Source organism: Rhinoderma darwinii, chromosome 4, assembly GCF_050947455.1.
Source record: "Rhinoderma darwinii isolate aRhiDar2 chromosome 4, aRhiDar2.hap1, whole genome shotgun sequence".
NCBI classification, from domain to species: domain Eukaryota; kingdom Metazoa; phylum Chordata; class Amphibia; order Anura; family Rhinodermatidae; genus Rhinoderma; species Rhinoderma darwinii.
This window is the reverse complement of record NC_134690.1, coordinates 197,166,700-197,189,839: the sequence shown is the minus strand read 5'-3', so window position 1 is coordinate 197,189,839 and position 23,140 is coordinate 197,166,700. Positions and strand designations below refer to the sequence as shown.

Here is a 23,140-nt window from a genome sequence, read left to right as displayed (position 1 = left end):
TATTGTAATCAGAACAAAGATGCATACTCTGGAAGAACCCCAAAAAATTACCCCACACCCCACCCCCCCCCCCCATACCCATAGAACCCAAACATGCCAAAAGACTCGCTTTAGCCAAAGCAAGTTAGGGCACCAGTCCTCCTTGAACCTGGACAACATGTTTCGGACAAATCAACCTTCAGCGTCCTGTAACTACTCCTGGATTCAAAGGAGAGTCCGTTAAATCAACTTTTAGGAAGCATATGTGTTTCGAAGCAATCGGCTCTCTGGAGAGAACAATCTGCAAACATAGTGAAGCCCTTTCCGCCATCTATCCATCAGCATCTCGAATACGACGCTCACTGCGATCCAACCATCTCACGGCATCCTTAGAATTTTCAAAGAAGTGCTTTTCCCTCAAGGCGACCACTTGAAGTTTCGCAGGATACAACATCGCATATGGAATTTGGAGATTAAGTAATCTCCTCTTTACCTCTTGGAATAACATACGTTTCTTTTGGACATCCGCTGAGAAGTCCGGAAAAAATGCTATTGCCATCAACAGAAATATCTTTCATATCTCTGGCCGCTTTCAAAATGGCATCCCTGTCACGATAATGTAGGAGCTTGACAAGAATGGTCCGCGGCTGTGATCCAGGCGGCAGTAGTCTCAAAGGGACCCTGTGAGCACGTTCTACAGCGTACATGGGTGACAAAATTGTATCCCCAAAAGTAGATTTTAGCCATGTCTCAATGTATTCAGTCGGGGATTTACCCTCCGTGCGTTCAGGCAGACCCACAAGTCAAACACTATTTCGTCGGAGTCTGTTCTCCAAGTCATGCGCCTTAGCTTGCAGATTCAAAATGGCGTGGTCATGCTTTGAAATATCTCTTTGCATGGGTAAAATGGCATCTTCAATCTTCCACCGCCGACATCCTATTAGATACTTTTTGCAAATCATGCCGGATAAGCCCCACAGCCTCACAAACACCTCCCAACTGCAGTGACATGGAGGACAGTGTGGTATTGCATTTAGTGATAGCCATAAAAACGTCAATCATGGAGGGTTCGCCCTTCCCCGGCACAGGCAGTACAATAGGGGTTAATGAGGAGCATGAACCCACCTCAGGCTGAGAACCCAAGTCCACTAACTGCCTTTCACCTGTTGCATCAACGCTCACCTCAGCGTTCACCTCCAGCGCTGGAATCTGTAAAGGTGTAGGGGTAATAACAGGCAGTACATGCGGCAGCAGATGGAGTTCTGGCATAACCTACCATCTTAGAGGCCGCAGCACGTGCCGTTGCAGAAGGGGCTCCGGCGCCATCTTGACTTTCTCTCTCCATCGCCGAGTCCATATTACGGCGAGTCATGGCTTACAGGATTAAAGAAACACGGCTACGGTCCCGTAAAAATGATCCTCCAGGTAAGAGCCGACAGGCTAAATCAAATTATTCCAGTATAGTGCTCCGAAACAGGATAGATTAAGGGGTTCGAGCAGGAGCTAACACACCGTGCGTCCGCTCACATCTCCAGCCAGGCCACGCCCCACCCCCAGATTTAAGTATCTCATTTGACAGATGACCTACAATATACACGATCACTATAGTCTGTAGCGACCCAGAGATTATCTAATGTCAGGAGACACCCATACACATCCCTCAATGGCAGATATCCGGGGAAAGAAGGCTCTGGAATGTTGGATTTCAACATACCTGATCCTTTGATCCTGTGGGAAATAAGTCGCAGTTATAGGAGTCTGGCAGCGGCTTAGTGCCTTCTCCCCATTGAGATAAATACGTATGCTATAGTGGGCCAAGCGTACATGTTTACGGTGGTCAGGAGAAATAGCGGTCTATCGAACAAGCATTTAGCGGACAGCTATATGGGAAGCTTGAGATTGCAGAGTGTGACCGGTGATCTAAAAATATGTAAGTACGCTAGGAAAAAGAAGGGCTGAAGGTCGCCAAAATTAAAAGATGCTAATCAATTTTTCCTACTAAAATTGTTTCTAGCCTAACTTACCTTAAAGGGAAGGTGTCACGAAATTGTATTTTTATATATAATATTGCTTTTAGTAGGTAATTAAAATAAATTTTATTTATTTGTTTTTTTGTGATGTACTTTTTACTTTCTTTTACTTCTCTATGGGGGCTGCCATTTTTTTTTTCATCTCTGTATGTGTCGATTAACGACACATACAGAGATGGAATACGGCACATACATCCCCATAGAGAATGCGAATGGGAGCCGTTCCATTCACTATAGTGTACGCCGTCTGTGTGGGAACGGCGCATGCGCCGCTCCCACACAGACCAAAAGGAAGGTCTTTGGCAGAGCGAAATCCGGCGCAATTTTCATGTGTAGCGAAATCCGCGGCCGGACAGTAAGATGACGACTTCCGGCCATATGTTCAAGGAAGCGAAGGCGCAAGGAATAGGAGCGGAGGCGGCAGGAGCAGGTAAGTTATGTTTGTGTATGTATGTTAGTGTTATACTGTCTGATTACCACTGTATTTAATCCTTTGAACATTCAACCCCCTCCTTTCTCCTGGCACTAGACCAGGATAAAGGAGGGGGGATTGTGTGAGGACACTAGAGCGAGTGTGTCTACTCCAAATTTGCAGCATAAAGCATAAAGCAATGAGGTTGCTTTACCACATGCCAATGCTGCAATTTTGGGAATTGCTCCCTCTAGTGACCAGCACATGTAAATGTTATAAATTAGAATCTAATTTAGAATATTTCCTGACTTGTGAAAAAAATTAAAACGATGTGTAATCATTTATATACTAACGTTTAACTGAAAAAAATAAAATTTCTAGTGACACATTCCCTTTAACCCCTTAATGACGAGCCTATTTTAGACCTTAATGACCAAGCCATTTTTTACGTTTTTCCATCGTCTCATTCAAAGAGCTATACACTTTTTATTTTTGCGGGACAAGTTGTAATTTTTAATAGCACCATTTTGGGGTACATAGAATTTATTGATTAACTTTTATTAACTTTTTTCGCCACACTTATTTGCGTCCTAAATTTACGCCGTTTACCGTGTGGTATAAATAACACAATAACTTTATTCAGCGGGTTGTTACGATTGCAACAATACCAAATTTGTATAGTTTTTGTATGTTTTACTACTTTTACACAGTGAAAACACTTTTTTTTCAAAATTATTTGTTTTTGTGTCTCCATATTTGAAGAGCCGTCACGTTTTTATTTTTTTGCCGTTGCAATAGTAGGAGGGCTTTTTTTTGTGGGTCGACTTGTAGTTTTTATCGGTACCATATTGGAGTAGATGCGACTTTTTGATCACTTTTTATCACATTTTTTTTTAAGGCTGGATTCAAAGAAAACAGCAATTTTTGCATGTGTTTTTATTTAATTTTTTACGACGTTCACCGTGCGGGTTAAATTATGTAATGAGTTTATAGTTGGGGTCGTTACGGATGCGGCGATACCAAATATGTGTAACTTTTTTTAACTTTATTTTGTTTGTTAATAATAAAGCAGTTTATAAGGGGGAAAAGTGGGTTTTTCATTTTTAGTCTTTTTTCACTTATTAAACTTTTTTTTTTACTTTTTTACTAGTCCCACTAGGGGACTTCACTATGCGATTATACGATCGCATTTATAATATACTTCTGTATTGCGTAAAACAGACAGGCATCTGCTAGGTCATGCCAGAGACATGATCTAGCAGGCATTCACTACAGGCAGACCTGGGGGCCTTTATTAGGCCCCCGGCTGCCCTCTATTAGGCCCCCGGCTGCCCTCGGAGACACAGATACTCGGCGATCTTATCGCCGGGTGTCGGTGGGATGAGAGGGAGCTCCCTCCCTCTCTCCAAAAACACTCAGATGTGGTGCACGCTATTCAGCACCGCATCTGAAGGGTTAAACGCGTGAGATCGATACTAATATCGATCTCACACGTTCGAGCAGTGACGCCCCCAGCCCTCAGCTGCCTCTGGCAGCTGAGAGCAGGGAGATTTGACAGCTCCCTGCTCTGTTTACTTATTCCGATGCAGCGACGTAAAAAGTCTATGGCATCGGAATAAGGCCCGTTAGTGACCGACGTAGAAACACTATGGGGCGGTCACTAACGGGTTAAGAACTTTTTATTTAAACACCGACTCAAGCATACCGTTAACAAAATGGTATTGGTCTGAAATCTCTGTGTAAAAGCAGCCTAACACATTCTTTACATGAACATACACAGAAATATCCATTTTAGTTATACTTATGAGCAATATTTTCAACAATATGACACACCTCTGTTTTTGCTAAACACAACTGAGAAGTATGAAGTACAGGCAAATCAGATGTATGAGAACCGCTGCGACCCGTCTGCTGTACCTTTCTCCTTAAAGGCTCTGACTCCACGTCTGAATCATCCCCTGTGCCCTGCATGTCTTCTACAAAAACAGAGAACACGTTCATAAAAATCCCTTAGACATTATGGCTGGACGGAGTGATATAGCTACACAGCCTTCTGCTAAGAAATACACTCCTAAAATAAAAAGCCAATAGTACCAAAACTAAATTACAGTCATTTTTACAATTTAATGATAAACGGACAAAAAATGTTACGAATTACTCCTCCAAATAGTATATAGCAGCTCACCTACATTTACATAATTCACAACAGATTTTTTTAAAATTATATATATATATATATATATATATATATATATATACTACCGTTCAAAAGTTTAGGGTCACTTAGAAATTTCCTTATTTTTGAAAGAAAAGCACAGTTTTTTTCGATGAAGATAACATTAAATTAATCAGAAATACACTCTATACATTGTTAATGTGCTAAATGACTATTCTAGCTGCAAACGTCTGGTTTTTAATGCAATATCTACATAGGTGTATAGAGGCCCATTTCCAGCAACCATCACTCCAGTGTTCTAATGGCACATTGTGTTTGCTAACTGTGTTAGAACGCTAATGGATGATTAGAAAACACTTGAAAACCCTTGTACAATTATGTTAGCACCGCTATAAAACTGACCTTCCTTTGAGCTAGTTGAGAATCTGGAGCATTACATTTGTGGGTTCGATTAAACTCTCCAAATGGCTAGAAAATGAGAGCTTTTATGTGAAACTCGACAGTCTATTCTTGTTCTTAGAAATGAAGGCTATTCCATGCGAGAAATTGCCAAGAAACTGAAGATTTCCTACAACGGTGTGTACTACTCCCTTCAGAAGACAGCACAAACCGGCTCTAACCAGAGTAGAAAGAGAAGTGGGAGGCCCCGCTGCACAACTGAGCAACAAGACAAGTACATTAGAGTCTCTAGTTTGAGAAATAGACGCCTCACAGGTCCTCAACTGGCAGCTTCATTAAATAGTACCCGCAAAACGCCAGTGTCAATGTTTACAGTGAAGAGGCGACTCCGGGATGCTGGCCTTCAGGGCAGAGTGGCAAAGAAAAAGCCATATCTGAGACTGGCTAATAAAAGGAAAAGATTAATATGGGCAAAAGCACACAGACATTGGACAGAGGAAGATTGATAAAAAGTGTTATGGACAGACGAATCGAAGTTTGAGGTGTTTGGATCACACACAAGAACATTTGTGAGACGCAGAACAACTGAAAAGATGCTGGAAGAGTGCCTGATGCCATCTGTCAAGCATGGTGGAGATAATGTGATGGTCTGGGGTTGCTTTGCTGCTGGTAAAGTGGGAGATTTGTACAAGGTAAAAGGGATTTTGAATAAGGAAGGCTATCATTCCATTTTGCAACGCCATGCCATACCCTGTGGACAGCGCTTGATTGGAGCCAATTTCATCCTACAACAGGACAATGACCCAAAGCACACCTCCAAATTATGCAAGAACTATTTAGGGAAGAAGCAGGCAGCTGGTATTCTATCTGTAATGGAGTGGCCAGCGCAGTCACCAGATCTCAACCCCATAGAGCTGTTGTGGGAGCAGCTTGACCGTATGGTACGCAAGAAGTGCCCATCAAGCCAATCCAACTTGTGGGAGGGGCTTCTGGAAGCATGGGGTGAAATTTCTCCCGATTACCTCAGCAAATTAACTGCTAGAATGCCAAAGGTCTGCAATGCTGTAATTGCTGCAAATGGAGCATTCTTTGACGAAAGCAAAGTTTGAAGGAGAAAATTATTATTTCAAATAAAAATCATTATTTCTAACCTTGTCAATGTCTTGACTATATTTTCTAGTCATTTTGCAACTCATTTGATAAATATAAGTGTGAGTTTTCATGGAAAACACAAAATTGTCTGGGTGACCCCAAACTTTTGAACGGTAGTGTATATATACTAGAGAGGTAGACTAGACTATAAGAACATGCATCTATATTTTATATTCACCCCTGCAATTTTTAGCATTTGACTGCTTGGAAGCTAGGTCAGTTAAATATTGTGAAAATGTATCCAGTTTTTCTATATGTATACAATACACATCTATGAATAAACTCACCGAATCTTTGTGACAACCTATTAGGATCAACGTCTACCTTCTGAACGTGTGGTGGGTATTCTTTCCTTTGCAAAAAAATAAATAAAACATGCTTGAAAAAAATAATAAAGAAAAAGAAAAAACAAGCAACGGTGGAAATTACAAATTAAAAGGAGGGTCACTTTTTACAACACATACAGGGAAACAGTGTGTCATGCTTTACTTTAAGGAGCACAACTTACCTTTCTCGTCTTTCCAGACTGCTTGAAATGTGAAAAAGAAAAACAGTATAAGATGCACATCCCTGTTCAACACTGCAGGCTAGTAGCTAAAATTAAGGTTTTTAACTGTATGCATTACTCCAGATAACCTTAAAGGTTATGAAAACATTTGATGGGGTTAGGCCATAATAAACATTTTTCTAATATAGTTTTATTTAATTATTTCGTTTTAGCGCTGCAGTTTCTATGTGTCCACTATACATAGAAGCTACATAATGCCGCTGTAAGCCAGATCCGAGGGCAAACTGGACTGACTGCTCGGCTGACAGCGGCTCCTGGGTGCCTCTAATAAACAATATAACCGTAATACTGATCACTGATTTGACGGACAGCAGCTCCTGTGTGCCTCCAACTCACCTTAGGATTTGGTTTAGAGGCGTTATGCAGCTTCTATTCATAGTGGATACAGAGGCTGCAGCGCTAAAACTAAAATTAAATAAGGCAGGGTTCATGTGTTGAATTTTTACTGCAGATTTTGTCCTGACAATAGTATAACGAAAGTTAATAGGGTTTTACAAAACTCCATTCAAACAATGTGGGAGAAAACAAAAAAATCTGGGATTTTAGGGCACACTGTGGATTTGTACAATCGCAATGAATATTGTGAGAGCGGTGGCAAATCTGCAAGTCTCACATGTGAAAAATGGACCAAAGCAATAACTTCCTTATTTAGTGTGCAGGGGCACAAAACTGTTTAGAATAATGTGTAGGCACATGGTTTATAAAATATTTTTAACATATGTAACTTGTACAAGATAAAGGCAGACAGACCCATTCACAGAGTGGTATAACAATATGTGGAGCATAAAACACTGACATGTTCAGATGAGACAGATCCCAAATGCCAGGAATTGTATACATTACATATATATTTTGGAAATAAAATGATATTTGTATTATGGTATAGATAAGTAATATAATGTATAGCTAATGTTGGTTGTCCCATACCATAGCGATGTTAAAATCAATCATATACCGAGTGTGATTTCTACAAGTGTTTCACCAAAATAACAAAATTTCTGAATTTTTAGGCTTACCATAAAAAAAAAAATTAACTTAACATACAAATTAGGACAAAAAAAGTGTTCAGAGGAAAAAAAAATTAAATAACTGCCTGTAATGTAGTCATCTCGCTTTCACAATAAAACACATGAACAACCCGGCTAAGTTCACAACCTACCTCTGTGCAGGTGTTTTCACGCTCGACCGAGTGATATTTGTGTGATGAAAAATTCGTCCCTGCACCATAGTTCCTGGGCAGGGTCCAATGTTCTGGGCATTTTCTCTGAGATAGACAAAAAATTAAGTATTATACAAATGAAATGAGAGGTGATACATAAAATACCCAATATGTATTTTAAAAATGTAACACAAAGCTTGAGTAGAGAAAAAGATGGCGGAACTCAAGAAAGGGGCTTCTGATCAAGTTACTGCAATAGGGGTATAGGATAGCTCAGCTATTCCAGGCCAAACACCATCTTTGAGGATTGTCGGAATATGCCAATAAAAGTTATTTTTCACAAAATACATTCAAATTGATTTCATATGATATAAATGTCTGGTTGGCGGGGAACCAACTACTGAGACCTTCACAGATCTCCAGAACTTTCACCCACTTTTCATTAGGGATCATAAACCTTTGTTCTTGAGACTGGTGGGGGTTCTAGTGGTTGGCCTCCTTACTGAAAAGCATTAAGCCATTAAAGGGGTTGTCCCCTACCAGACAACTGATGACCTATCCACCAGATAGGTCAACAGTATATCATTGGTGTGGGTGCGACACTCTGACCCAGCACCGATCTGCCGCTCAGGTGGCCGGCAGGCACCGGATGTTATTGCCCATAATGCGATGTAAGGAGCCGTAAGCAGTTGGCTCCGTACATAGAATAGTGGCCGTGCTGCAGAACTGCAGCTCTGTTCCTATTCACATGAATAGGAGCAGAGCTGCCATACTGCAGCTCGGGCCGCTATTCCGTGGCCGGAGCAAACTGCTTCCGGCATATACGTCCGGTGCCCAGAGGCAGCCGGAGATGCTGATCGGTGCGGGGTCCAGGTGTTCGATCCCCACAGATCATGTACTAATGACCTATCCGCTGGATAGGTCATCAGTTGTCCAGTAGTGGACTACCCCTTTAAGGTCTTTCACAGAAAATTTCTTTTTAAAGCAGTTTAGTTTTTGGATTTGTAATAAAAAAAAGAACTTTTGGATACAGAAAAGATGGGCTCCACCTCATTTCCTCAATGCCAATATACTAGGTGACATAGACTGGACAAACAAAATTATCACTAAATATCAAATCTGTAGCTGAACAGTAGAATTTTATTTATTTACTTAGAATAAGGATACAAAGCTTTAAAGAGGCTCTGTCACCAGATTATAAATGGCCTATATTGTACATGATATGATCGGCGCTGTAATGTAGATTACAGCAGTTTTTTTATTTAGAAAAACGATCATTTTTGACAGAGTTATGACCTATATTAGCTTTATGCGAATGAGTTTCTCAATGGACAACTGGGCGTGTTTTACTATATGACCAAGTGGGCGTTGTACAGAGGAGTGTATGACTCTGACCAATCAGCGTCATACACTTCTCTCCATTCATTTACACAGCACATAGCGATATAGCTATATCGCTATGTGCAGTCACAAACACACATTACTGCAGTGTCCTGACAATGAATATACAATACCTCCAGCCAGGACGTGATGTGTATTCAGAATCCTGACCACTTCTCTGTGATTTACAGCATAGCAGGCATAGTCTCGCGAGATTACACTGTAAACTGTCATTTATAGCGAGATCTCGCTGTGCTGTGAATCACAGAGACGCTACAGAAATGGTCAGAATTCTGAATAGACATCACGTCCTGGCTGGAGGTAATGTATATTCATTGTCAGGACACTGCAGTAACGTTATAGTGTGGTTATGTGGCTGCACATAGCGATATAGCTATATCGCTATCTGCAGTGTAAATGAACGGAGAGAAGTGTATGACGCTGATTGGTCAGCGTCATACGCTCCTCTGTACAACGCCCACTTGGTAAAAAAGTAAAACACGCCCAGTTGTCCATTGAGAAACTCATTAACATAAAGCTAATATAGGTCATAACTCCGTCAAAAATGATCGTTTTTTTCTAAATAAAAAACACTGCTTTAATCTACATTACAGCGCCGAACACATCATGTACAATATAGGGAATTTATAATCTGGTGACAGAGCCTCTTCAAGGCCTTTTTACACGGGCCAATTATCATGCGAACGAGTGTTCACAGAAATCATTGCCCTGTGTAAACATGACGTAAACAGGGCAACAACCAACCAATGAATGCCCGTTCATCGGCTGATCGTATCGTTTAGGTAGCATAAAACACAATCGTAGCATAACACACTAGACGTGCTACCGACATGATAGAAATGTGTATGGGGACGAACAAGAGTAGTAATGAGCGCTTGTCCCATTACAGAACTCCTAGTGAAAGGAGCAAACAAGCGCCGATCAACGATTCGTTCATTGGCGCTCGTTTACACGGCCCACGTCGGACCGTGTATTAGGACCTTTTGGCTCATTTCGTTTAAAGTGTACCATTGATTATAGAAAAAAATCAAAAACGCCATAAATCAATAGTGCAATCCAAGAGAAGAAATTTTGTAACATACACTACATGGAAAAAAGTATTGGGACACGCTTCTTAATCATTACATTTAGGCATTTCATTCAGTCCCATTGGCACAGGGGTATAAAATCAAGCAGCTAGCCATGGGTCGTTCCAAAGAGCTCACTGAATTCGAGTGTTGTACTGTAATAGGATGCCACCATGCAAAAAGTTAGTTTGTGAAATTTGTTTCCTCCTAGATATTCCACGATAAACGCGAGTGGTATTATTGCAAAGAGTTTAGGAACCACAGCAACTCAGCCATGAAATGGCAGACCACACAAAATTCTAGAACGGGGTCGCGGAGTGCATAAAAGTCACCAACGCTCTACTGACTTAATAACTGCAGAGTTCCAAACCTCCACTAGCATCAACATGCACACAAACACTGTGCGCCAGCATCCTCATGGCATGGGTTTCCATGACCGAGCAGCTGCATTAAAGCCCTATATGAACCAGCACAATGCCAGGCGTTGGATGGAGTGATGTGAAGCACACCGCCACTGGACTGAAGCAGTGGATGTACGTGTTCTGTGGAGTGAAGAATCACCCTTCTCTATCTGGCAGTCTAATGAAAGAGTTTGGGTTTAGCGAGTGCCAGGGGACCGTTACTTGCCCGACTGCATTGTGCCAACTGTAAAGTTTGGTGGAGAAGTTATAATGCTATGTTGTTTTTTTAGGGGTTGGCTTAAGCGCCTTCGTTCCAGTGAAGGGATATTTTAATGCTTCAGCATGCCAAAACATTTTGTGCAACGGTATTCTTCCAACTGTGTGGAAACAGTTTCTAGAAGGCCCCTTTCTGTTCCATGACCGTGCTCCAGTGCGCAAAGCAAGATCCATAAAGGCATGTTGGGCGAGTTTGGTGTGGAAGAATGTGACTGGGCCACAAAGAGCCCTGACCTTAACTTCAAATACTTTTTGGGATGAACTAGAATTGAGATTGCGAGCCAGGCCCTCTCATTCAAAATCAGTGTCTGACCTCTGTTGGATGAACTGGCAAAAATTCCCACAGACACTCCAAAATCTTGTAGAAAGACTACCAAGAAGAGTGGAAGCTGTTTAAGCTGCAAAGGGGGGACCAACTCTTAATATTATGGCTATGGATTTAAAATAGGATTTCATAAAAGCTCCTCCAGGTGAAAAGTATGGGCGTCCGATTACTTTTGTCCAAATAGTATATTTAAGTATCTTACTCAATAAAAAAAAATTTCACTGTTCAGAGAGGAGACGGATTCTAAGATTCACTGAAAGATCAGGTTACAGCTCCCGATAGAAGTCCCTAGAAAGGGGAGGGGGAAGAGGATGTATAATCAGGAGACAAGCGAACAGTCTACTATATACAGCATACAGAGAAGATCCACTATAAAGCAGTAAAGCTTTGAAAGCAGCACTGGGGTGAGATAGTAAAATACTTTCAGCTGCATGGAGGATATTACACAGCAGTAATGAGCAGTGTAGCTATAAAAACAGAACTAGTGTGAGAACTCTTACCAGAAGCTGAAGTAGCGTGTGTCTATGCCTCTCTCTCTCTGAAGCTGCTCCCTCCTCCCCTACCCTATCCATAAACTTCTAATGGAAGCTGTAACCTAATCTCTCAGGTGGTGCTTTGAAACTGTATCCTTTCTGCCCCACTGAATACAGATTCTATGAGTTGGAACCCCAGCGATCAAACACCTATCCTGTGGATAGGTGATAAGTCGTTTTGCTTGGGATAACCGCTTTAAAAATACTTTGCTTTACAGTTTGTGCAACAATATTTAAAGTTATTTCATGTTGTTTTCACATACATAGCAGCTTTATAAAAACAGGAATTTTTGAGTAATCACGTAAAAACCTTTTCTCGTCCGGTTCTTTGGGGGACACAGACCGTGGATTGCCACCAGGAGGCCAGACACTAAGAATTGAATAACCGGCCCCTACTAGAGGACATACCCCGCTACAGACACTAAGCTATTCTGTCTATCAGCAAGCGGTAGGAGTAGAAGAAACAAGGTAAGAAAAAGTTATGTCAAAACAAAGGAGAATCCCTCCAACTAAAAAAAACTAAAACCTGAAAACACAGTGGGTGGGAGCTGTGTCCCCCAACGAACTGGACGAGGAAAGGATTTTATGGAGAGTACTCAAAAAATCCTGTTTTCTCATTCGTTGCATTGGGGGACACAGACCATGGGAAGTTCTGGAGGAGTACCCAGGGGCCGAAACAGAATACAGGACATAGTCACATATTTCACAAATGCCTGCAAGACCTTGCGAACCAGTGAATCGTATGCAGAGCCAAAGGTTTTGATAAAACATCTGATAAAAGTGTCTGATAAAACGTGACAAAAGTATGCAAGGAAGTCCATGTGACCGCCTTGCAAACCTGAAGGACAGAGGTATATGGCGCACAGCACAGGAAGCCCCAAACACAATGGTAGAGTGGGCCTTAATCCAAAAAGACGGAACCTTATCCCGAACCCAGTATGCCTTGCGAACAGCCATCCGAATCCAGCAAGTAATAGTGGCCTTCCCTTTCCTGGGACCCTCTGGAAGGATGGACAAGGAATTAGACTTCCAGAAAGAAGCAGGGACAGAAAAGGTAAGTCCGCAAGGCGCAGACAACATCCAGGTTGTGGAGAGAACGCTCCCTTGGTTGATTGGAAGATGGAAAAAAAGATGGTAAAACTATGTCCTCATTCATGTGAAAAGTCGAAACAACCATTAGGCAAAAAAGAAGGCACCGTGCAGAACACCGCCCTGTCTTGATGAAGTCAGAAATGTAGAACAAGACAGAGCCGCCAATTCGGAGACCCTTTGGATGGAAGTCACCGCAACCAGAAAAAACAAACACTTTCCAGGAAAGATGAAGGGAGATTTCTCGCAAAGGGTTCAAAGGTAGCTAACTACAAGACCTCCAAATCCAAATGGAGATCCCAAGAAGGAATTGGAGGACGATAAGGGGAATCCACGTGAGAAACCCCATGCAGAAAAGTCTTGACTCCAGACTTAAATACCAACGGACAACCGAACAAGATGCAAAGTGCCGACACCTGTTCCTTCAGGGAACTAAAGGATCAAACCTTGATCCAGGCCACTTTGGATGAAGGAACGCAGAGTAAATAAAAGTCAAAGATGAGGGAGATTGCGATCCTCACACCAACGAAAGTAGGTCTTCCAGGTACGATGGTAAATACGGGCTGAAGAAGGCTTCCTAGCCTTGAGCATAGTAAGAACACACTCCGACAAACTGTGAGCCCTCAGAACGGTGGCCTCAACAGCTACGCCGTTAAATGTAGCAACCTTGAGTCATGGCGAAAGAGGTCTATGAGAGAGGAAGTATGGATGGAGTGGCCACGGGACAGAGGTCAGCAGGGACACGACGTCTGCATACCAACAACGACGCGGTCAACCTGCAGCTACCAAGATGGCCGGAATCCCATCGGCATTGAGCCGACAGAGGAGCCGAGGCAGAAGGGAAAAAAAGTACAGAAGCCTGAAGCTGGTGCATGGAGACACAAGAGCGTCCATGACACAGGCCTCTAGATTCCAGGCTCAGGGTATGAAGCAGGTTACCTGGCAATTGAACCCGGATGCCATCAGATGGAGGTCCGCCTGCCCCCATCTGAGGCAAATCTCCTGGTGGAGGGACTACTCCCCAGAATCACTTCTTCGCGATGGAGATAGTCCGCGACCCAGTTGTCGAACCCGGGAATATGTATTGCCATTAGAGCAGGAATGTGATCTTCTGCCCAGGCGAGAATCTTTGCGGCCTCAGACATCGCTGACTCCCTGCAAGTTCCGCCCTGGTGATTAAGATAAGCCACGGCCATTACATTGTCCGTTTAAACTTGCACAGTGGCGATGTCCATTGCAGCAGGCAAAGGGAGATGACTCTCAGGTTGATGGGCAGAGAGGATTCCTGTGTAGTCCACAGCCACTAAACTGAGAGCTTCCGTAAAGTTCCTACTCACCCATTGAGACTGGCATCCGTGGAGAGGATCTGCAAATTCAGCGAAAGGAAGGAGCTACCTAAGGGAGCGGCTGGGATGATACGCCACTTAAAGGAAAGGTGTCATGAAATTATTATTTTTTTTTATCCAATTGCTTTTAGTATGATATTAAAATTAAATTTTATTTATTTGTGTTCTTGTGTTCTACTTTTTTCTAACTTTTACTTCTCTATGGGGGCTGCCATTTTTTTTTTCCATCTCTGTATGTGTCGATTAACGACACATACAGAGATGGAATACGGCACATACAACCCCATAGAGAATGCGAAAGGGAGCCGTTCCATTCACTACAGCGTACGCCGTCTGTGTGGAAACGGCGCATGCGCCGCTCCCACACAGACCAAAAGGAAGGTCTTTGGCAGAGCGAAATCCGGCGCAATTTTCATGTGGAGCGAAAGCCGCGGCCGGACAGTAAGATGACGACTTCCGGCCATATGTTCAAGGAAGCGAAGGCGCAAGGAATAGGAGCGGAGGCGGCAGAAGCAGGTAAGTTATGTTCGTGTATGTGATGTGTGTTTTACGTTCGTGTATGTTTGTGTTATACTGTCTGCTGAGCACTGTATCTAATCCTCCTACACTGTGCAGTCGCTCAGAAAATGGCAGCACACAGTGTAGGAGGTTTGACGATTCAAACCCTATCATTCTCCTGGCACTATCCAGAATAAGGGAGGGGGGATTGTGTGAGGACACTAGAGAGCGTGTCCACCCCAAATTTGCAGCATAAAGCAATGAGGTTGCTTTACCACATTAACCATGCTGCAATTTTGGGAAGTGCTCCCTCTAGTGCCCAGCACATAGAAATGTTATAAATTAGAATCTAATTTAGAATATTTCCTGACTTGTGAAAAAATTAAAACAATGTGTAATCACTCAAATAATAATTGTTTAAGGAAAAAAAATAAAAAATTCTAGCGACACATTCCCCTTAAGCGATCGACGGACTGCATGGGGAAGGTAGAACCGATGATCCAAGGAACGGTTCCACAGTGAGAGGATCGCTCACTGAAGGGGGTGCGTGTGGAACCACGCAGAGGGAAGGGTCTCAATCGAGGCCACCATGGTTCCAAGAACCCTCATGCAGGGTGGAGTGAGGTCGGAGTAGTCGTTCGCAATGAGTTAATCTCGTCCCGAAGGATCGACAGCAGGAAGGAACACTCTCTCAGACAAAGTGTCGAAAGCTACTGCCAGTAACACAGTCTGTTGGGAAGGAAACAGGCAAGAACTGGAGCGGTTGACAATCCAACCATAGCGGCACATGGTGTCCATAGTGATCCGAAGCGCAGGCAAATTGCCCTCCTTGGTGTGAGACGTGATCAAAATGTCATCTAGATACAGGGTATCAACTCCCACCTGGTCCAAAGGAGCGGCATTAAGACTAAAAGGAATTTTGTGAAGACTCCCGGGGCCGTATCCAGGCCCAAAGGTAAAGCCCCAAATGGTAGTTATGGGACAGAACTGCAAAGCGCAGGAAGTGCTGGCGAGACTGGCAAATAGGGACATGCAAATTTGTATTGATGTCCACTGAGGAAAAAAAAACTTCCCCTGTTCCATGAAAGCGATGATTGATCGAAGGGATTCTATGTGAAAACGGCAGATCCGGACATGTGCGTCGAGATGTTTGAGGACCAGGATGGGTCTAATCGAGCCGTCCTTTTCCGGTACAACAAAGATGTTAGAGTAGAATCCCCAAAACCTTTGGGTCGAGGGCACCGGAATGATTACTCTCTGCTCCTTCAAGGGGTAGATTGCTTGAAAAAAGGCGGCTGCTCTGAAGGTGGACTGAGAAACAGTGGACTGGAAGAAATGCTCTGGGGGGGGAAGACTGGTAAATTCAATTTTGTATCTGGAGGATACCACTTCCTGAACCAAGGCGTTCGAAATGTGAGAAGTGCAGAAGCCTGCCCCCACCCGAACTGGATCGAGTGGGGGCGCACATTCAGGCGGAAGTGGACTTACCAGCTCCAGCCTTGGCGGATTGAGGTCTGGGTCGCATGTAGGGGCGAGCCTTAGAGGAAGATTTGGCTTTCTGGTCCTGGTGAGATGGCAGTCTAGATGACAGTGTGTTGGAGAACACACAAAAAGATCGAAAACGAGGACCTGCCTTTTTGACAGCAGCGGTGGGTGCTCTTGCCACCAGTAGCCTCTGACATGACTTCTTCCAATCTGGTCCTGAAAAGGCAGGAAAAAGTTAGTACGGTCAGGGACCGATTGGAAGCCTTATCTGCAGAGTTTTTAGCCAGGTCATCCGGCAGATATCAATGGTAGAAGCTGAAGACAGGGATATGACACGTGCAGCCTCACATACATATTTGGACGCATTAGAGAGAAAACGGGAGAGATTTACCAATTTCTCCTGAGGAGATCCAGAAAACAGGCCATGATGTAGTTTGTATACCCATTCAGTGACAGCTGTGCTGACCCAGGCTGAGGCAAAAATGGGTTGTAAAACTTAGCCGGAGACCTCAATAGTGAACTTGGCAAAGGATTCCACAAGGTGATAGAGTATTCTGGAAGGAAGTGGCGTCCGCCATAGGCAAAAGTAGTAGTTTTGGTCAGACGGGATACAGGTGGGTCTATCACTGGAGACTAATCCCACTTGGAAGAGGCCCCTTCCTGAAAAGAATAAATGACGTCAAGCGGGCTAGACGGAGGGAATTCCTTGACCAAGTGTATCAAATCCTTGGAAACTTTGCCTTCAAGTTCAGAATGAGCTGGACCGCCTGGGACTGTTGAGGTTGAAGGAAAGAAACAGATTCTGGGGAAGGAGAGGACATAGTATCAGAGACCTACAAGTTGTCGTGGACAGCCCTAATAAGCACCTCAACAGATGTGGGAAGACGCCTTGTCTTCCAAATCAGAATCCGAAAGTTCCCCCTCTGTCAGGACCCCTCTAGGGGAAGAGGAAGCACCGAAACTAACCTCCAGTGTGGGGGGAGCAGCAGAGGCTGGTTAAAGAGAAGTCAGACGCTTTCGGTGCCTGCCACTGGAGAAAGACGTGGACGTAGAGTCCATTAGAGGTTGGTGAGAAAGGCTAACCATTATGCCCTTCATGGACTGAGTGATGATTGCAAGGTTACCTACAGTTTTGGAAAAGGAATTAGCCCACTGCAAATCAAAACCCACCATACCAGGCGTGAGCAACACTGGGGATGGCAAGAGTGCAGGAGCCACAGGCGTTTGGCCAGGATGCCGACATGAATCACATGGGTCAGTAGGCTGACCTCAGAGAAATTTGGTGCTGCATTTAGAGAATGTATAATGGACTGTAAGGGTATGTTCAAGGGAAAACAGTTCCTGATTTTCAGAAGTTTTTTGAGCACCTCGCGTTTTTTCGTGGCGTTTTTACGGCCGTTTTTGGAGCTGTTTTTCTAGAGAGTCTATGAAAAATGGCTCCAAACACGCCCCAGGAAGTGACCTGCACTTCTTTTTCGCAGTCGTTTTTTTACACGGTTGTTTTTCAAAACGGCCACGTAAAAATACTGCCCTTCGGAACAGAATATATAGTTTTTCCCATTGAAATCAATGGGTAGATGTTTGGAAGCATTCTATTTCCGATTTTTCGGCCCGAAAAACGGACGAAAATAAGCCGTGTGAACATATCCTAATGGTTGTCTGTCAAGAGTGTTCTCCCTTAGGGTCAGACATTGCAGTAGAGGGGGTCACTACACCGCCACACTCTGGAGAAATACTGTGGGGCTAGAGAATGCAATAAAACCAGTGCGGTACTACGCAGCAATAGATTACTTCCTCAGGATAAAAAGGCTGCCTTTACCTAGGTCTGCTAATAAAACAAAAAAAAAAAAGAAGGGGACTGTGGTTAGGGCATCTGTATGAGAAAGGAGGCGGCCAAGGGCTGTTCCTACCTGGTTTTAGAAGTGTTTTGCGCTTGTCCGAAGGCCAAAACTCAGAAAGGCACAATCAGAAGGTCCTGTGTCCTTAGCAGCACCTGTCGGACTGTAGGAGAGAGGCAGCGCGGGGAAACTAGGGCACACCCCTGAACCGCTGTGATTGGCCGCCAACGGTCATCTGCTCCTAAGGAGCCAATCAAAGGAGAAATGCTGAATCCCCATAAGGGGAGAGTGAGTGGGAACTATTGGAGGAGCGGGGGGCCCACGTCCCTGCCTAAATACACACACATTGCCGCAAAATGGTGCCGTCCTGTAGAGTAAATTCACCACTTTCCGCCACAGCCATTTTTTGGATTTTCACTTTCGCTTTCTCCTCCCCATCTTCCAAAAGCCATAACTTTTTTTATTTTCCGTCGATATAGCCGTATGAGGGCTTGTTTTTGCGGGATGAGATGAAGACTTTCACGCTACCATTTATTGTACCAAATAATGTAGTGGGAAACTGGGAACAATTCTCTGTGGGGTGGAATGGGGAAAAACAGTGATTTCTCCATTTTCTGGGGGGCTTTGTTTTTATGGCGTTCACCGTGCGGTAATAGCAGGACGTTAATTGTATTGACCTGCAGAATAAAATTATCAATGGCAATACAAAATTGAAAGTTTTTCTATGTTTTACTACTTTTAAAAATAAAATTGGTGTTTTGTTGCCATAATCTAAGAACCATAGCTTTTTCTGTCGATTGAGCGGTATGAGGTCTTATTTTTTGCAGGACGAGCTGTAGTATTTATTGGTACCATTTTGGCGTACATGAGAGTTTTTGACCACATTTTAATCCTTTTTTCTTAGGAGATGAAGTGACCAAAAAAACTGGGATTCTGTCAGTTTAATTTTATTTTTACGGCATTTACCGTGTGGGTTAAATAACGTTTTAATAGTTCTGACTTTTACAGATGCGGCAATACCAATTATGTTATATTTTTACATTGCGTTTGGGGGAAAATAGGAAAAGAGTTTTTGTTTTTTTGAACTTTTAATATATATTATTTATATATTAAAAAAAACTTACTTGTTTTACGAGCCCCCCTAGGGGACTTAAACCCGCGATCGTTGGATCACTTGCATGATGTACTGCAATACTATTGTATTGCAGTACAGTATATCGTTATACTGACACGCTAGTTGCCCGCACGAAGCAATCGTGTCGCAGGTGGGGATCGGATCTGGGAGGGTCCAATGTAACGTCACAGGGGCCCCCTCTAGTTTCTGACACCTTAGATGCCACAGTAGCTTTTGACCGCGGCATCTAAGGGGTTTTACAAGCGTTATCCCGTTCAAGTGGATTGCGCTTATTACACTCAAGTGTCGGCTCTTACACACAGCCGACATGCTTGTTCTATGGAGCGCAGCCTGTGAGCCGTCTCCAAACACTTCAAACCCTTCCTTTGCTAGATGTCGGAAGGGGTTAAAGATAGCAGCGCAGACAATCAAGCACGCTGGAAATGGCGCCTACAAGTGTACAGGGTCCATGGATGCCAAAATAGGTAGCGGTTAGTGGGCGAAATCCAGCGTACCCGTTGGATAGTGTGCACACAAGCGGAGACCCGGGAGGGGGAACACTCGCCCTCCATCTCCTAATTATGTGACCAGCAGGAGAATACCCTTAGTGGTTCACACGGTGTTAAGAGGAGACACTGTTGGGAGAGATATGAGAGGTGCTCCTTAGGCTGATGGGTGACAGAGTGTGGACGCTCTTGTCTTCATAGGCTGGGGGACAACGGTGCAGTTGTATGATGACACTGTGCGCCCGCCATTGTGGGGAAAACAGGGAGACATCTATCACCCTGTTTGCCAGATGTGAAAGGAATAAAATAAACTAAGAAAAAAAATGGTAGACTGTGCTGTTGCAGCACACTGAGCTAAGACTGAATAGCTAAGTGTCTGTAGGTGGGGTATATCCCATAGGAGGGGACACTTTTTCAATTCTTATTGTCAAGCCTAGTGGCAACAGAATGGCAACCCAGTCTGTGTCCCCCAATGCAAAGATCGAAAAAAAAAAATTAAAAAAAAAAAATGCTTGTTATCCCTGGAAACAGACATTTTATACAAAATGCTACTATGACATTCCTACTAAACGATCCAAAATAATTCAAAAAATGTAACAAAGAGATAAAGATGAGTAAAATGTGCTATATACTTCTGGAGGTAGTTTAACTTGTACAGTCCTATGAGCAGTACACATAAAAAAATGCTTACCCCAGTTTCTTGCTTGTTCCCAACATGTTCAGTCCAGTTGCGTTGCCTTTAACAGCTCTTAAGTAAAGTGCTTTACCTTTCCTGTCATATGTCTTAAGCGCATCCCCTGGACCTTGAACAGTTCCAGAACGGAGTTGATTAGACTGTAAAAACAAGGAAAGGCACTTAAAGAGGCTCTATCACCACATTATAAGTGGCCTATCTTGTACATAAAGAGATCGGCGCTGTAATGTAGGTGACAGCAGTGTTTTTTTATTTAGAAAAACGATAATTTTTTACAGAGTTATGACCTATTTTAGCTTTATGCTAATGAGTTTCTTAATGGACAACTGGGCGTGTTTTACTATATGACCAAGTGGGCGTTGTACAGTGGAGTGTATGACGCTGACCAATCAGTGACCAATCAGCATCATACACTTCTCCCCATTCATTTACACAGCACATAGCGATATATCTATATCGCTATTTGCAGTGACATAAACACACTATAACATTACTGCAGTGTCCTGACAATGAATATACATTACCTCCAGCCAAGACGTGATGTGTATTCAGAATCCTGACCACTTCTGTAGCGTCTATGTGATTTACAACACAGCAGGCGTAGTCTCGCGAGATTACGCTGTAAACTGTCATTCACAGCGAGATCTTGCTGTGCTGTAAATCACACAGATGCTACAGAAGTGGTCAGGAGAATGAATACACATCACGTCCTGGCTGGAGATCATGTATATTCGTTGTCATGAGACATGAGTAGCTTTATAGTGTGTTTATGTGACTGCTATATCGCTATCAGCTGAGTAAATGAATGGGGAGAAGTGTATGACGCTGATTGGTCAGAGTCATACACTCCTCTGTACAACGCCCACTATAGTAAAACACAGCCAGTTGGGCATTGAGAAAGTCATTAGCATAAAGCTAATATAGGTCATAACTACGTTAAAAAAAAGATAGTATTTCTAAATAAAAACCACTGCTGTAATCTACATTACAGCGCCGATCACATCATGTACAATATAGGCCACTTATATTGTGGTGACAGAGCCTCTTTAAGGTAATTATTTATTATAAACCAACCCAAACAAAAACTTTATATGGGTCAAAGCACATGGGTTGCTGCTTGCACAGGAAGGATCAGTGGCACACAAAGTTCTTAGGCCCTGTTCACACAACTTGTATTCAACGCATTTTTTGGTGTATACAACGCGACGAGAAACGCGTAAAAAACATTTGATATCAATGGGAAAGAATGCTTTTTTTTTGCCCGCACATTTAAAAATGCAACGCGTAAAGAAAGAAGTGTCAGGTGAAATCTTTGGCGTGTAAAATGTGCCGAATACATGCCTTATGCCCATAGACAATCGGAGTCCTCATTACGCACCAAAAAAAAAAAAAAAAAAAGCGTAAAAAAAACAGCACGAAAAGTGTCAAGAACACCTGTAGTTAAAAAAGTGCTTCACAAAAACGCTAGCGTTTTTGACACTTTTTTTTTTTTGGGAGAGCCACGTGAACAAGGCCTTACGGTTCCATACTACAGAGCCGTAGGCACTCACTGTGCCACCGTATGGTGTCTTTATGAACTACTATGTATGGAATAATACTTCCATAAAACAGCAGTCTGTATGAATCCGTAAAATAAAAAGAAAAGAAAAATGGAAAAAAAAAAGCCACATGGATGGTATTGTACAGGGCAAAAGTAGTCTATGGGCAGCATATTATGGATCTGTACAACACGAATCAGTAATAAGCTAGTCTGCATGAGAACTCAGGCTCTGTTCAAATCTGCGTCATGGCTTCCGTTGTTTTGAAAGAAAGAACAGCTATGCAACAGTGCCTAAGATTCAAATGTGACCGTGTGACCTTACTCTGGTGGCAGTAAGGCTGTGTTCACATCAACGTTGGGCGTCCGTTCAACCTTTCAGTCGGAGGAACCCATGAACGGAAAACCATGAACGGAAACCATAGCTTCCATTTGCATTACCATTGGTTTCAATGGTAATGCTTCCATTGCAATTGGTTTCCATTCCGTAAGGTTTAAATTTTTTTTTTTTGTGGAAACAATAGCGTTATTGACTGCGCTCTTGTTTCCGCTAAAAAAAAACCTAAACCTTACGGAATGAAAACCAATTGCATTGGAAGCATTACCATAGAAATCAATGGTAATGCAAACGGAAGCTATAGTTTGCGTTTGTCTTTCCGTTCATGGGTTCTTCTGATGGAAAGGTCTAACGGTACTCGTGAATGGAAGACCGACGCTGATGTGAACAGGCCCTAAGCAGGTTCTGACATCGTGCAAACATACTGATGAAAACAAAAATACTGACGTAAAAACATAAAAAAGGTAAAACAAATATAAAGCTACCATGACTGAATTATACAACACACTGAAAAACCAGATCCCTGAAAAATGTGCTCATTGCAACATAAAAATACTGGTTTACTTGCCTTTTGTTCAGCAACTTTTGAGTTGACCCCATCAATTTTTTCTATATTGATCAATTTAGGTTCGCTATAATAATAGAAAAAAAACAAAAAACTGTAATATGAATAGAGCAAGGTAAGCCCAGTCACTGTACCTGCTGTATAACAGACACCTGAATGCAAGAAAACAAGCCGCGGTGTCTACTGTGCAGTAACTGGTTGACTGTCCCTCTGCTTACCCCATAGACACGAGTGACCACACTCTACTACGCCA

At 42.9% G+C, this 23,140-nt stretch overlaps 1 protein-coding gene across 4 annotated transcripts in view; it reads right to left on the bottom strand.

Annotated features, from left to right (window-relative positions):
• SENP6 (SUMO specific peptidase 6) overlaps positions 1–23,140 on the bottom strand; it is a 123,445-nt gene that overhangs the window by 68,515 nt on the left and 31,790 nt on the right. The window contains exons 3-8 of one of the 4 annotated variants that reach the window (XM_075862040.1): positions 22,891–22,954; positions 20,446–20,588; positions 7,876–7,980; positions 6,657–6,674; positions 6,436–6,500; positions 4,255–4,397 (exon numbers count right to left, since the gene is read on the bottom strand). In XM_075862040.1, coding sequence (XP_075718155.1) covers positions 4,255–4,397; positions 6,436–6,500; positions 6,657–6,674; positions 7,876–7,980; positions 20,446–20,588; positions 22,891–22,954 — 538 coding nt within the window. Of the gene's footprint in view, positions 1–4,254; positions 4,398–6,435; positions 6,501–6,656; positions 6,678–7,875; positions 7,981–20,445; positions 20,589–22,890; positions 22,955–23,140 lie in introns of all 4 variants that reach the window. The other 3 variants (XM_075862039.1, XM_075862042.1, XM_075862041.1) reach the window with 3 other exon arrangements.